Source organism: Nothoprocta perdicaria, unplaced genomic scaffold (genome assembly GCF_003342845.1).
Source record: "Nothoprocta perdicaria isolate Ctin4 unplaced genomic scaffold, notPer1 scaffold_72, whole genome shotgun sequence".
NCBI classification, from domain to species: domain Eukaryota; kingdom Metazoa; phylum Chordata; class Aves; order Tinamiformes; family Tinamidae; genus Nothoprocta; species Nothoprocta perdicaria.
In genome coordinates, this window is record NW_020455999.1 from 796,922 (window position 1) to 812,902 (window position 15,981).

Genomic DNA, 15,981 nt, shown 5'->3' on the forward strand with positions numbered 1-15,981 from the left:
TGATAGGAATCTTTAATTTAGTCAGCTGAGAGCAATCAGCAACAGCAAAACAGAAGCCCAGCACCTCTACCTTCTTTCATACACAGTGATTACATCTCCCCAATTATTCCTTTTTTCCAGAGGGCTATTGGACTACTTTATTTCCACCTGAAAATCCGCACTGCCACTCAACCCTTTATCACTACCAGCTGCTAGGCTCCAAATCCTTTCTCTCCAGTGATTCCAGTTTCACTCCCTGCAAGCAAACAGGTTGATGCCTTAAATCTCATCGCTGCAGGTCCCATCCAGACTTGGCAAAGTCCTGTTCTGGGGTGGCTGCTTTTTCTCCTCTCCAAGCAAGCCTGAAGACTTGCTGGTCTGTTTTCCACACTCCTGCATGAATCCTTCATTACACTGAAGTTCGACAGCTGACCCTAACTCCCCTTGCAGGCCTCCCTCCATGCACAAGATACCTTTTCTTCAGTCTCCTGCCATGCTCAGTTGCCCAACAACATTGCTGGGTCTTTCCAGGCCCTCTTCAGGCTCAACACTGCCTCACTCAAAGGTGGCATCTGCTGGAACACAGTTTCATGGTCATCAATCCAATAGGTCAAATTGTTCTAGCCCCGTAGCTCCCAAACCATTGCCCAGTGTTGCAGAACTGAGGGTGAATCTATGGAAAACCCCTCCCTGTTTTCCCTCGTTTTTAATTATCAGCACCTTTTGTTTCTGTGTGCTTGGGAGCTAGCACTTGAAAGGTAATTTCCCCCATCTGTGCTTTCCTTATTCCAGCTGTCTCCTGTGGCACACATCCCATCTCCACCAAGGACAACCACATCCATGCTCCCCCAACAGGTTCTTATCCAACCAGTGGGAATGTAGCAGTTACTCACATGAAGGAGTAATTCAAGTGCAGATTTTTGTTGCTCAGGGTAATGTAATAACTGGAAGTGAGTCAACACCTTGAGATCAGCCCCTTGTACAGTGACCACTCGCAGAGGTCTCCAGCAACCGCAGTTTGCTAACCTTGGTTCTCAGACACTTACTCACTTTTCTGGGGGCATTACACAGTTTTGCCTGAAAGCAGGTGGGATCTATCCTGCCTCGTGCCAGCAGCTTCACTCGCTAAGTCACGTCACACACCACAGATAAAAGGAGCAGGGCTGCAAGTTTCTGCCACCCTTTCCAACCTTCACAAGCAGCAAGGTTAGGGAAACTCCTACCCAGCCCAAGCTATCAATGGAACCCATGCAGCTCCACCAAGGGCATCACTCCACTCGTTAATACACATAGTGGCCTTCTCCTATGGGGCACAGGTGAGCTGCACGAACGAGGTACTGCTGCACACCCAGATCCTCCCCTTGACTCCCCAGGCAAGTCCCACCACCCTGGTGCTGACAGACCCCCGGTGACTGGGGATTGAGTCAGTGTGTCCACACTACAGCCCCGCTGCAGGCACAAGCTGCACTGGCTTATTGGAGCTCACCCATTTGAGCTGCGCCCTGCCTGCCTCACTAACAAGGGGCTTTTAATTGAGCTCTTAATGGGCCCTCGCTAGACAGGCACCACTTTCACTAAGTGAAATGCAAGGAGGAGAGGAAAGACAACAGGAGGGCACAAGCAGAGCAGATCCATATCCAGGATGCCACTGCAGCAACCTGGCTCCCACCACCACAGAGCATCCCAGCTAGCCGGGTCCTGGAGCACAAAACACATCTCAGAGTTTACTATGAGTTTAGAAACAGCCCCTGACCCCACACGGCAGCCTCCGAAGCAGCGCAGGGAGGCTGCCGAGGCCTTTCGGCAACGGCACGATGCCCCCCAGAGGAAGACGCTGCTGAACTTCATCCCGCGGCCTCAGCGGAGAGGAGAGAGCAGGGAGAGAACAAGCTCTGGCCTCGCGCATCCATCCCCCGAGCCCCTGGAGGGCCCCGACGGGCAGCCGCGCTGCTCGAGGCTCTGCTCCCTGCGCCCCTCCGCAGGCTCCGCGGCTGCTCCCGGCCGCTTTCCGCACGCCGGGCTCGCGCCCCACGCTGCAAGCCCTCCTTGTCCGCTCCTCCTTTCGCTCCTGGGAATGCCGCGTTCAGCCTCGCTCCGCCGGGAAAAGCCGCCTGCAGAGCGGGGCCTTCGGGAGGCTGCGGGCCGGGAGGCAGGGCCAGGCATCAGCAGGGATGAGCGGGCAGGAACGGCCGGGAAGAGCGAGCCCGCACCCCGACCCTGCTGCCCGCGGGCACGGGGCGGCGGCGGCAGCGGCCACGCGGCGCCGGGCGAACGAACCGCTCCCCGTGCCGGTTCCGATACCGGTTCTGGTCCCGGTCCGTCGCTCTTACCGCTCGCAGGCTGCGGCCGCTCCATGGCCGCGGCGGACGCGGCTCCCGGGGAGGGGAGGGCGGCTCCGCCCGGCGCCAGGCGCGGCCCGTCCCGTCACATGGCCCAAGTAGCGCCCGGCCCGGCCCGGCCCCGGGGACCGCCCCGAGGGCCGCCCCCAGAGCCGCCCCGCTCCGCCCCGAGGGCCGCCCCGCTCCGCCCCGGGGGCCGTCCCGCTCCGGGGGCCGCTCCGCCCCGGGCCGCCCCGCTCCGGGCCGCTCCGTCCCGCTCCGTCCNCCGGGCCGCTCCGTCCCGCTCCGTCCCGTCGCTCGGCGCCCCGCGGGGCGGCCCCGGGGGCAGCGCGGCTCGGTGCTCAGCGCGGGCGAGGGGAGCGCCCGGCAGCGGCTCTCGGCGCCGGGGAGGCCGATGGGGACGTTTCCTCTTGCTTGGCCACCTTCGCCATGCCCAGGGCAGCGCAGAGGATCCCGAGGGAACGCCGGGCCCTGGCTTGGGGACACCTGGAGAGCAGGTTCCCCCGGGCAGTCCCACCACGGTCCTGCAGCTGCACAGGACGTGTCAGCTCCGGGGCCGGGAAGGATGGGCTGAGCTCTGGGGAGCATCTGAGCTTCATCTTCTAACATGTCTAAGGGTGAGCTTAATAAAGCTGCTCATTAACACGCAGGCTGGTATCCTGCAGGAATGGCAGAGCAAACTCCAGCTCTGCCCACCCGCTTCGAGGGACCTCTGGCAGCTGCGAGGTCGGAGCGTGGCTCTGTGCTCCATTTGGGGCTTATTGAAGTACCTTCAGAAACAGAACGTGGCACGTTGTGCGCTCGCTTATCTTGCCCAGAGCACATCACGTCCCTTCGAAGTAAAGCAGCGGCCTTGTTTGCAAGCTGGGAGATGATGTGACTTGTCCAAGGTCACGCGGAGGGATGTCTGGCAGCATGGAGATGGGAAACGGGCTTCCGGGGGCTGCGGCTGGCCCTGGAACAGCCGCCAGCCCAGCTCGGTCTGGCGTGATGGGCATAAGGGCAGCAAAGTAGCTCCTTCCATGGTCAGCACTCCCTGGATCCTTCTCTTGCCCATACTGAGGCTCCCACGTTACATTTCAGGGCTAGAGCAGCTCTACAAATACGCCGTGGTTGCCAGGATCTCTTACTGATCCCCTGTAGATGAAAGCTAGAAGCTTTGCCCCCATCACCTGCGTCCTCTACACAGAGTCAGTGCAAGGAACAGCCCCGTAGTGCCAACGTCCCGCAAATCCTGCGGGACACACACGAGGGAGGAGAGGCTTCACCAAGGGCCTTTTGTTGGAAACCCATCTCCTCCCACGGAGGAGTGGGATGTGACAGCCCTCATTATCAGCCTTATTGGTGGTCCCTGCTCTTGTAGAAATCCCATTTTTAACAGGGAGAAGGGTGAAATAGCAGGGCCGGCGGGTGATGGCAGTGGAAAGGTGGGAGGAAACCAGACGGGACAAGTTCTGTAGCTGAAGTGCTCAGCACTGTGGTGGCTTCTGGCCGGATGAAGTCCCAGCTCCCGCAGAATCTTGTCTCATTTTATTTCCTTTGTATTTGACTCCCCAGCTTCCTTAAGAAGCACAAACTACTAATGTCAAAAGGGGAGAGGGGAATGGGGGAGGCCTCCTTTGCTGTGCTCAGCCCCCGGTATCTCGCCTTCCTTGGGGTATCTGGCAGGAGCTCAGCACCCTCCTCCTGGTCAATGGGGCCTTTTTGAAAGCCTGAGGTTAAACCTCTGGATCCTTCTTAAAACCACAGACTTCCCAGCAGGAACAGGCGCTCCTTGTGCTTTTTGCCGGAATTGTCACCCTGTTGGCAGCAGGCTGGCAGACCGTATCGGGAAAGGGGACCTCAGCGCTCTGCATTTTGGTGGTCAGGATAAAGAGGGGCAGGCTGCAAACCCGCAGCTGTATCCGTGCTCATCAGTTCCCGCTTCTCTTTGGCTCCAGGGACAGCAGCAGGCGGGTGCCGGAGGCCAGGCCGTGCTCTGCATCCTCCGGAATGGATGGAGCCACTGGCTCCGGCAGCACGAGGAGGCAGCACCCTCTGCTGCCGGCTCACCGGCTCCCATCCCTCCTCGCTGCTCCGCAGGGAAACTCGGGAAAAGCATCCCCAGGAATGGCTCCCTGTGAGTCAGAGCATGGCAGGGCACCCTCTGCACCCGCGGAGCTGCTGCTCCCGCGTGCAAGAAAGAAAAACAGGGCCTGGAAGTGCCAGGAACAGGCTGGGACCTGCAGGATGGGACCTGCGGGCAGCCGGTGCCCACGCACAGGTCTGCTCCGGGCAGCGGCCGCGCCGAACGTCACCCACGCGGACGCAGATTGCTCTGCGGATAAGGAGATGGGAAAACACGGGGGCCTTGCCCAGGGCTCCTGGATTGTCTCCTAGTACAACCACAACGTTAAAATTTAAAACACTAACAGGTCTTAAGTTAAAAAACATAGTAAAGCAACAATCTTTGGGAAAAAAATAGGAGATTGTTAGAAAAATATTTATTTTTTTTTATAAATACACTTCCGAATTCATCCCGAAACATGAAAGGAATCACACAAGTTTACTTATGGGAAAACGAGATCTTACAGCTTGATTTATAAAAGTTAGTGAGAAATAAATGACGTCCAGTGTTTGATTTCTGTAAAATATATAAATAATCATACAGCTGATTTATAGGAACGCAATGAAGAATATGTTTGTCCTTTAAAAGTATTAGAATTGATGCCAGTAATTGCTTACAGGAGAAACCGAGCGTGTGACGTTATTCCAAGGACTCGCTTTTGCAAAGAAGGGTTAATACACAAGCTCTTAGCAAGGTGCTTTCACCTTCTATTAATAGCTTCAACAAAATAAAAATAGCCCTGTTTCCTTGGCCAAAAGCCTGGTGGATTTCTACCATCCTTCTTCATCAGATTTGCTGGAGTTTCACCCTTCTCCCCCTCCGCAATCTATCTTTTCTGAGTCAAACATTTTATACATTTCAAAATATTTTTCATTTGGCAAATGCTAAGTGTTGAAGAGCTTAAAAGGAATGTCTGTGGAAAAAAAAAACCCCATACAGTTCTAAAAACAAAGCCCAGACAGATATGTTCGCTAGAGGAAATACATGTATAAGTTCTTGCTGAAATTTTATAAAATTTAGGACAAATTTGGGAGTGACCCCCTGAAGCTGAAAAACAGCAGCTGGCAGAAGAAAACTACCATGTTTGTTTAAAAATACAATTCAACCTCTCCACAATCACTGGTTACTTCAAAAGATGCCAGCCAAATATTAAAAAGTCAGTGTACAAAAAATAAGAAAATTCCAGTGCCACAGTCATCTGTAAAATGGAAATACACTTTGTCAATCATTACAGTACGTTTATTTTCATGTAGGTTCATTTTTCATTAAAATTTGTTCCCTCGCACCAATTATAGCAGAAGTGGAATATAGTCGGTATGGGACAATTTTGTTTAAAGGAGGACAATGTCTGGATTTATGGCCATACTGGACCTAACCCGTGTTCCTCCGCACGGCTTTTCCAGCCGTTGCGGTGCATTTTGGAGCCGGCGTTTGCCGGCTCGTGGCTCCGAGCAGGAGGGCTATTCCAGAGGGCTGCTTCCAGCTACCTCCTCAGGCAGACGCCGCTATTCCCGGTGCGATATTCCATGGGATTCCCGAGAGGCAAGCATGGCTCTTCAGTGCTTCCCTTTGGAGGTGACAAGTTGGGGACAGACTTTGAGGCCTGTGAGGAGTCCCCGGGCGCCGCGGCCGAGCCCGGAGGCTCCGGCATTCCCACATATCCATGTGCAGGATACCCTTGGAGCTGCTGCCATCTCGCGGGCCCTCCATCCTCGTGCCACCCCGGGCCACCCACATCCCCCGGGCCGTGGGGACGTGACTCGGGAGCAGGGAAAAAGGGCAGAGATGGCTGTGGAGAGGCCCCCTCTCCGAGGCAGAACCCCCTTGGCCCAGCACCACGTCCACGCTGCAGTCTCCTCTTTGGCACCGTCTCCGTGTCCTTACCGAACACGGCACTCCGGCATGCCGTGCTAACTCCCTACCGGAGAAGGTCACAGAGTGTTTGGGAATGCCACCAAAGCAGAGACACCCGACGTGCGAGCGGGAAACGGAGCTGAGCAGGGGGAGCGGGGTCGGGATGTCTCCACTCGCTATAAAGCCGCCTCCCGCACAAATGTCATCGGCCAGAACATGACACTGCAAGGCTCAGCTCCGAGGAGAGAAAAAGTGGCTCAGAGGAGGAGACAGGAGGACAGCTAAGGAAAGCACCGTGCCTGAGAGCTAAACCAAACGCTCCTCCTAACTCCAAGCTTTTTGCTTGAGAATTACTGTGCCGAGGCACACGGCAGATCCGCGAGCTGCCGCACTGCTCGTCCCGTGGCTGTTCCTCTAAAAGCCTGGGAAGCAAAGAGGATTCCCTCTGCATCCCCCGTGCCCCAGCTCAGGGAAAGGCGGCACCACGGTGGGTCGCACAGACGAGTGCGGAGCCTGGGCTGCAGAACTCGGGTTTTACTGGGGAGCAGCTCGGCCCCGGGCAGCTCGAGCAGCGCACAGGACGGACAGTGATATTACTGCTTTCTACCCTGAGAATCTGAGGGGAAAAAAAAGAAAGAATTGGCAGGTGCTGGATATAACAGCTCTGCCATGGCGCCTGAGAGGTAGGTCAGTGTTAGAAGCACAAAGTCCTGATGGGGAAACTGAGGCATTCCACGGTGAGGTAAGTTGTCCAAAGTCATAGTCAGAGCCAATGGCAGAGGCAGAAATGCCACACTGAGCTTTTGGCTGCTGTGCGGCTCCGAACGCTGAGCCAGGCTCCGGTCTGGGCTCAAACGGCAGCAGCACCGCACGCCCCAGGTCTCCTGGGTTGGAAGAGTTTGCCTGGGACAGGGCTGCTGCTGGAAACAGGGATGCTGGGCTGGGAAAGCCAGGTTCCGAGAGCCAGGCAGGCAAGGGAGGACGCACCAGGGAGCCCTCAGCCAAGCAGGGCTTCGTAATCCACGTACCAGACGAGGCGGCCAGAGCTGGGGCTGACCCCCGAGATGGGCCATTTCCTCGGCTCGTGGCCCACTCTGCTGATGAGGCTGGTGATGTTGTGCTTGCCCTTGCCCAGCACCAGCACAAACACCTTCCTGGCCCTGTTGATGAGGGGCAGGCTGAGGCTCATTCTCTGGTGAGGTTTGACAGGGCTCTCGGTCAGCACCACGGTCTGCGCCCCTTCCAGGCCGTTTTCAGAGTGGGGGAAGAGCGAGGCCGTGTGCCCATCAGCACCCATCCCCAGCAGCACCAGGTCAAAGCTGGCGTTGGCCACCAGCGCCGCGATCTCCTTGGCATACAGCTCCGTGCCCCTGTCCTCCTCCACGCAGAGCCGCTGGTTCAGGTGCACGGGCATGGGGTGGATGTTGAAGTAGGGCACCCTGACGCTCTGCAGGAGGTGGTCGTGCAAGCTGAAGAAGTTGGACTCGGGGTCAGCGAGCGGGACGCAGCGCTCGTCCACCAGCCAGATGTGGGTGTATCTCCACGGGAAGGCGTAATGGTGCCTCGCCAGCTGCTGGAACAGGACCACGGGGCTCGAGCCTCCCGAGAGCGCCAGGTGGAAGTGCCCAGCGCGCGCCACGGCGCTGCTGGCCGCCCTCTCCATGTCAGAAGCCAGCTGGGAAACCAGCTCCTCGGCCCACGCCGAGACCAGCGGGCTCTGCCGGTACTTGGCCTGGATCGTTTTGTAATCGCTCGGCGTTGGCGCCTTGGGCTGCAGAAGCTCTATGGGTTCCGCCAGTGCAAACGCCAGCTCCCCGCCAACCATTTCGAAGTCTAAGAGGTGCTGGTTCTCCACACCCCCGGGGTAGAGACGCGGCGACTGGTGGGAGATGCTGTCCAGCAGCGGGGTCCAGAACTCCCAGGACGCCAGCAGGTTCTCGGTGGTGATGAAGAAGTCCTTCCTGCCATGGTAGATGCTGGAGATAAGGACGGAATACGCATCCCTCTCTCTCATGGGGCTGTACACATAGTAATCAGAGAGCGGTTGTCCAAAAACATGCAGCTCTGGCTGAAATGCTGCTTCTTTCCAGCTGCTTGCTGGCATGACGGGCTTGAAGAGGTTCCGGCTCACGAGCACGGCGGGAGTGTTGAGCGCGCCGTGCCCGATGTAGAAGATGATCTGCTTGGCTTTGCACTGGCTAGAGCCCGCGTCCCGCAGGGTCCCGCTCTGCGGGCAGTAGGCCCGGTTCTTGAAGAGGACCCGCACATAACCTACCCGCTCGTCCAGGGCCTTCCCAGAGGTGAGCAGGAAAGGGACCCCTTCCCAGCGCAGGCTGTCGCTGTGGATCAGCACACCTGCAACGACACAGTGACCTCAGCTACGGAGTAAAACCTGGAGCTTCAGCAGCCTGCAGATACGACAGGATCGAAACGGGCTGCTTAGCTTCCTCCTTCGCGTGGAAATCCTGGCATTCCCAGCATCTCTTGCTCCACATTTAGCCCTTTCGTGACCCTGCTAGACTAACTGCTCTGCATCCCCTCAGGTTCCCTGCTCTACGAACCTCCTTTGCACGAAACCAGCTTCTGAGCATGAACATCATTCAGCCCAAACCTCTGAGGTTCCGAAAATACAGCATGGCCAGTGGTGACCATGTACTCTGTCACCCCCAGAGAGCTCCCAACACTTGACCCTTCAGGTGCAGTGAGCAACCAGCCTTTATGAAAGGGCGAGGGAGTTTGCAGGCCAATCCTAAAAATAACACACCAGTCTTAGCAAGGATAATGCCACTTAGCCTTTGTGCAGTGCTTCCAGTTGGCATGATCATTAGCTAATGACCACGACACCATTACGGCACTCCAGCTCCCCAGTATGACGCCGCTGCATGCCTGGAGACATCCCCACGTCAGCAGCGCGGTCCAGAGCCCCAGCACCAGCGCTCCCACCTCCCGCAGCCCCCGGCTCCAGAGCGCCCCGCTCCGCACGGCCTCTCCCACCTGCAAAGGTCGGCGTGGTGCTCACGTAGCCCTGCGCCCGCTGCAGCTCCTCGCGCACCTGCCCGCCGTAGGCCGCGTACTGCCCCAGCACGGCGCTGCCCTTGCCCAGGCCGCGCAGGGACTGGAAGCCCTGCAGCTTGCGCTGCAGCACCTCCCCGGCGCTGCTCACGTTGCCCGGCAGCTCCATGGTCAGGAACAGGAGCGCCTCGGTGAGGTGGTTCTGCAGCACGTCCCGGATGACTCCGTACTGCTCGTAGAAGCTGGTGCGGCCTGAGGATGAGGAGGGGAGATGCTGATAACGGGGAGCCCTTTTCTTTGCTCTGCACGTATAATGTTCGTGCCAAGCAGAGCAAACACAAGACCAGAGCAGTTTGCCTCTCCTCCTCCCCTGGCTCAAAATTAGAGCCTAACAAACCTTTCCGCTCCTTGCAGACAGGGTTCCCAAGTGTCTCTGCTACTAAAACAAAGATAAAACTTCCCCAAGGAACTACCTGTCCTCCACAGAGCAAGATATATCCCTCCTGCTTGGAGTTAAAGCAGAATTTCTTGCAAAAAAAGTCCCGCTTCTCTCTCCCTGCCTGACTTCTCACTGGTGTGGGATGATGGGGAGAAGGACGGTGTATTTATAAGGAAAGTGACTCAGACGCCTTTCCTCAGTCCACCAGCAGCAGGCTGCACACTGCAGACTACATCACGACCAAAGGCTTCCCCTATTGATTGATACATTTATCTCTCTTGCTCTAATCCAAAGGCACATTCACTAATGTAATCAATGCTGCAGGGAGCCAAGCTGCCAGCTGAAGCTGCACAAGAGAAAAAAAAGAAAAGATATCAAGTGAAAAATTACAGTTTTTCAGAAGGAAGGGGTGCGCAGCAGGGGCTACACAGAGACTGCATGTTCCCCCTAAACCTCCTTGCAGGGCTCTTTTCCCCCAGGAATGGGCCTGGTTGCCAAGCCAAGGATCACTCAGAGCTTAATCAAGCTGCTGTAATTAATATTTGTGTTTTTGTGGGGCTTTTTTTTAGGGGGGGGGGGGGAAGGTAGAAGAGAGGTAAAGGGAGTGGAGAAGCAATCCTGATGGTGCAGAAGTGAGGGCGCCCGGCAGCGCAAGAACTGCTGTGGGTGGCGGTCCCGCTTTCTGCTGAGCCCTGCAGAGCAGCTGCTGCAGCACTGCAGCATTGCAGGGAGGGATTGCAGCATTGCAGGGAGGGATTGCAGCCGTGCCCTTCAGCAGCAGAGCCGGGCGAGCCGCGCTGCGCTTGCCTGCTTCCCTCTGCAAGGCTCCCAGCACAGCGAGAGAGCGAAACACGGACACGGACGCTCGGGTTGAGCTGGGCACCGGGACTCACGCCCTAACCAGCCAACCCAAGCAGCACGCAAGCAGAAGATGAACGAGCATCTACCAAAGGACAGCGCAAGTGAACACTCAGTGCAAGCTTTGTAGCTAACAGGGCAGCAGTATAAAAGCCACAGAGCTGTAACAACTGCCAGGCTATTGCAGCACTGAACCCAGGTGGCTTAGATGGCATCAAGTGCAATAGGGAGCTCCCTCTGCATTTCATCATTCACCTGCTCCTTTCTGTTTCTGCACCAACACCTCCTCAAGAACCGTTTTCAGGTGGTTAATGTACCAGCCAGTTCTCCTCAGCCACTCGGCTGCCTCACTAACCTTTAGCATCCACAGTCTCTTTCAGAACAATCTCCACTCTTTCCACGTGATGCCGGTTCCAAATTGGATCTAGAAACTGTCGGTTCTGGTCTCGAAAGGGCAGGATATGGGCTATGGCCTGTGAAGGGAAAAAAATCAAAGTTTCCACAGAAAGTCACAGGATTCCTACAGTATCTCTACAGTATCTCTGCCTCATCGCTCCCTCCAACACTGTCCAGCTCTGGGTGCTGCACAGTGGAGAGCAGAGCAGGTGAAGGGAGAGAAAACCAGTAAGAGAGCACAGTGGGGTCCCCAATGCTCATGCAGAACAGACATTAAGGTCTTGCTGAAGCATTTGGAGGTTTCACCTGCAAAAGGCTGAAATGCAAAGCGCAAGACACTCAGTTTATGTCCATCAGCGAACAAAGGGCTGAGTCAGACTGTGCTGGGATGAATGTACAGCACCAAAGCACTGAAACACACCAGTCCATCAGATTTTATATCACTAAAGACATCTGCTCTTTCTGGGAAAAACGAAAAATCCATATATCTCCTTGTCTCCTTGTAGCTAGACATGCGCCTTTCTGAGCAAAACCTGGCCCTGATGCCATGGCTGGAACGGGCTGCTTTCAAAATGTGATGTCACATTCACCCCAAACAAGGGTGGCACGTCCTTGCGCACGTTCCCTCTGGGACACTGCAGATGCACGTCCTAAGCTGTCCACGCAGCAGCCAGTCCTCCATGTTCTGAGCAGAGCCCATGGCAGGAGAAAGCCTTCTCCTAAGGATCCTGTAAAGATAAAATCCAGCCAGCTCCGTCTCATACCAAAATTAAAAGCTGCTTCTAGAAGCCAGTGCTAATAGAGACGGAACGAGATGGGAGGACTGCAATAGGGAAAAGGGTTGCTTATTCGGCGAAACCAAAGCCCTGACCTTGGTGGAAAGATCAGCTGGACTGTGCATGTCTCCCTCGTGCACGCACCCCTACACCCGGGCTTCGCTCCAGGGACGGGATCTTCACCACGCTATAGGGAGAAGGTCCTGGCATGGTCTGCGTATTTCCTCCCCTCTGTAAGGGGACAGGGAGCAGCAGTGCAGGGCAAGAACAGTCGCCCGTCACCACCAGGTTGTGCAGCCTCCGCTGGGACGAATGGTCCGGATATGTCGACAGCACAAGGAGCTCTGGGAGCAGCTCTGCACGGATTCAGGATGGGGTACGGGCTCTCTCAGAGGAGCCGAGAGGTTACAAACAGCTGAGCAAACGGCAGGGGATACAGAGCTGCTTAAAGAGGAACTCGCTCAGCCTGCATTCCTACAGCGGGGCAGGAACCACGCTCGTGTGCAGGCTGGGGAAACAGCAGGGAGCACCGCCGCTCCCAAACCAGGGTGATCTAACCTCATTCCCATCCCTGGGCCAAGCTTATTTACCGTTTTAAGAAAACTCTCTCTGACTGCCAGCACTTTTATATAGGAAAGAGCCAGCTGAGCAGCTGCAGGCAACATATGTGGGGGTCCGAGCCCCTCATTAGATGCCAAGCTGATGCCCAGTGCTCCTGCAGCCGCGCGCCGCTCACCTGCTTGCCAAGGTAGTGGTCCACGCGGTACATCTCCTCTTCCCTGAAGAAGCCGGCCAGCTCGGCGGCCAGCTCGCGGGCTGACTCCAGGTCGTGGCCAAAGGGTTTCTCCAGCACCACGCGCAGCCAGGCTCCCGGCGGCGGCCTGCAGCTGCTGTTAATGTGGCGGGCAATGTCCGTGTAGGCAAACGGGGGCACCGAGAAGTAGAAAATCCTCCCGGCCTCCTTGAGCCCCTCCTGGCGAAGCAGCATCTCGATCTCCGTGTTGAGCGCGGTGTAGTTTTCAGCGGTGTTCAGCTGGTGGTATTGGCTCAGCCGCAGGAACTGGTCCTTGAGCACGGCGCACCGGTCGGGCGGCTCGTCCGGGGGGCACGACAGCTTCTTGAGCACGTCGAACATGAGCCGCTGCCCCCGCTCCGGGGCCGTCAGCGCCGCCCCGTGGAACGTGAAGCTGTGGCCGCCGCTCGCGTGGTCCAGGTAGAGCTGGAACAGACCCTGCCACAGGTATTTCCTGGCCAAATCCCCCGTGGCTCCCAGCAGGATCACGGAGACGTGGCCTTGGGACGTGGCAGCTGGGGACGGCAGGGCTCCCAGGAACAGCACCGCACACACGGCCGTCCTCAGCATCTCGCACGGAGGAGCCAGGCCCGGGAACGCTAGAGGAGAGAATTAAAATCTATCGATCCATGTTATAACACCACAAAACAAGCTATCTGTTCTCCTACGGCAGCATTTCCTACCTAGATGCTTTTCCCAGCAGTCTCTCCTCCCTGCTAGGATTTGAACAGCAGCAGGATGGAACACAGGCAGTTCCATCTCCAGGTGAGGAGGAACTTCTTCACTGTTAGGGTGACAGAGCAGCGGAACAGGCTGCCCAGGGAGGCTGTGGAGTCTCCTTCTACGGAGGTCTTCAAAACCCGCCTGGATGCCACCCTGTGCCACATGCTCTAGGTGTGCCTGCTTGAGCGGGAAGGTTGGACTAGGTGATCTCTAGAGGTCCCTTCCAACCTGGAATATTCTGTCATTCTGTGAATTGGGGCTATTGGAAGGACTGCAGCCTCCTTGTGCAACCTGAGGGGTGGAGGACAACACGTGTCTCCACGAGCTGGGTTCACGAGGGGGCGTCAATGCCCCTCGACTGCGAAACTAAAATCTGTTTTAATATGAATTTCGGAGCTGGCTACAAATGAGCACACGTGCCTCCAAATTCAATAACCTCCCGTTTGGGACTTTGCTCTGTGCTATCTTGGTGTTGCTTCATGTCAATATTGTCACAACAGCTCAAAGCCAAGCACTGGTGGCTCCAGTTTGCAGGCTTTTCTCTATCAGGCCGCACATTAATGATTCCCGAGCACCTCCACTCCCAAGAACGCAGCGGAATTAGGCTCTGACAAGCTACTGGGAGCCAAATGGTCTGATAAAACACCATGAGGAAGAGGGCTTGACTCCTCAGAACCAAGTCCCTGTGGTTAGGAGACAGTGCTGAATCTGTGCTCTGCTTGCTGCAACTTTCCATCACCAAAGCGTGGATATCAGCAGCGGTTCTGGCCTTCGCCGTGCAGCATCTCCTGCAGCCCCACCAAAAGCCTCCTATTTCCTCTTTCATATTCTTGTTTCTCTAAGCTAAAGGGAAGCTGCTTTTAAGAGAAATGACACACTTAGCTCTTACACACAGCAATGACTTTAGACCCCAAGAGAGAGCATCCAGAACAAGAAGGGAATAAATAATTTGTTACTGTTCTCAATACAACGAGGATTGCTTCAGAAGCTCATAGATCAGATAGCTCATTCTCTTCATTTTGTTTTCTGGAGTTGCGTTTAGCTGCAGCATAGCTGTCAGTATGTTTGAAATAATTAACATTAAAAACACTTTGTTCTGTGATAGATTTAAACTTCTAACTTCACCTGTGTGGGGAAATATCCCCATAGACCATGGGTGCAAGGAGGAAAGATGTTTTACCAATGATTTTTGGATAGCAAAAGGCAAAGTCAGTATATTGCTTCTTCATGGAGGTGCAACTCTAGCCTCACCAGGCTTTGCACCAGCTTAATTACACCATGGTAATGAGGAAGTTTCACCACGGTTTGATTGAGAAATGGATGTTGGTGAGCAAAGTGCCCCTCGGTGGGCAGACCCAAGATAAAAAGGGCTCTCCGTGGGCTCAGAGGTTCACATTGGGTAGAAAAGGTGTCCCCGGTTCCCTTGCCGCTCGTGGTCTCATGGAACGCCGTGTTTCCCTCGGCACTCACCTGAGCAATGCAGCAGCTCTGCGGACGCGGCAAAGGCTCCGGCAGAGGCGGTGTCCTCACAGCCCCGTCCTCACCCGCCACAAACGACCATCCGGCCACGTCCCCGATCCACAGCCAGGCAAACACGCGGCTGCAAATGAGATAAGGCGGCTCGGCCCCGGGCTGGGAAATGGGAGGAAACAGCAGAGCTGAAACCTCCCATTCCCAGCAAAGCCGGGCGCTCCCGTGCCAGCCCCGGCCGAGCACGTCCCAGCTCCCAGCCCGCTCGTGCACCCGGGGCAAAGCCTTTTGCTGCTGGGAACAGGGAAGAGCAGTCCTTTTTCACTCCTGAAAGGCAGGTGAGCAGTATTAAAATCCCAGCTTCCAGGAAATGGGGGACACACGCAGGGAGTCCCTCTCCCAAAGCACCTTGCTTTGCTCAAGGCCATCCTGGAGGTCTGCAAGGGAGGCCGTGGTTTGGTTTCCTTCCCCCACTGCGGGCTTTCTATAGCTGCATTATATTTAATGCAGGTGACAATAAATAATAAACTAATATTTACATTTGTGTAAGCAACCTTTCCTCCAGGAAGCCGGAGGGGTTCCTGGGTGGCTGCAGCTCCTGCCACGTCGTGCGGAGCACTCCGGTAGGGAAGATGGGTGGGTCAATGTTTTCCCATTTACCCAGGGAAGGGAACGAATTAGCCAAGAAAATTCCTGGCAGATTCAGCTACACAGTCACACGTATTTACAGGGCAACTGAAAACTAGTTTCACAACACCCCCAATTGCAAAATACCGTGCTACGCTGCCTGGAATCAGCACAGTGAATTCTGTTTGCTAACAATATATACTGCATATATACTGCAGATAATCAGTGGTATTCGCATTAAAACCCAAGAATCTTTAAAAATCCTCCAAGCTGAGAGTAAAACGACTCCAAAGACACCAACACGGTGGCAATGGCCTTGCTCATCCTCCTCCCGTGATCCCTGAGCATGGAAGAGGTGGGATGTGAGGGACCCTCCGGGCCAGGGACAGAGGTATCAGCGTCAGCATGAGCTGAACAACAAGTGTGCAGGTGCCAGCGTGCAAGAGTCAGCAAGAGGCCAGGCTATAAATACAGAGCAGGGCGCTGGGGAGGCATTCGGACCCTGGGAGGACGCGTTGCACGTGGGAGGCGGGTGGCGCTGGGGTGGGTTTGCAGAGCACGAACACGGGGCTCTAGGGAAACGAGCTGGGCAAGGCTCTGGACAGCAC

At 55.9% G+C, this 15,981-nt stretch overlaps 1 protein-coding gene across 1 annotated transcript; it reads right to left on the minus strand.

The window, feature by feature from the left end:
• Positions 1-4,822: 4,822 nt before the first annotated feature.
• H6PD (hexose-6-phosphate dehydrogenase/glucose 1-dehydrogenase) lies at positions 4,823-14,867 on the minus strand. The gene is made up of 5 exons (XM_026051011.1): positions 14,747-14,867; positions 12,497-13,152; positions 10,944-11,061; positions 9,274-9,543; positions 4,823-8,634 (listed from the first exon to the last, which is right to left on the minus strand). The coding sequence occupies exons 2-5, from the start codon at positions 13,121-13,123 to the stop codon at positions 7,277-7,279; spliced, it is 2,373 nt and encodes a 790-aa protein (XP_025906796.1). The 5' UTR covers positions 13,124-13,152; positions 14,747-14,867; the 3' UTR covers positions 4,823-7,276.
• Between the last annotated feature and the right edge of the window lie 1,114 nt (positions 14,868-15,981).

Excerpts from the sequence above, each read along its gene's own strand:
- H6PD (XM_026051011.1), bottom strand. The coding sequence starts at position 13,123 with ATGCTGAGGACGGCCGTGTGTGCGGTGCTGTTCCTGGGAGCCCTGCCG. Across the intron at positions 11,062-12,496 it reads ACCACTACCTTGGCAAGCAG|GCCATAGCCCATATCCTGCC; the intron begins GTGAGCGGCGCG and ends TTCCCTTCACAG. Across the intron at positions 9,544-10,943 it reads AGAGACTGTGGATGCTAAAG|GCCGCACCAGCTTCTACGAG; the intron begins GTTAGTGAGGCA and ends CCTCATCCTCAG.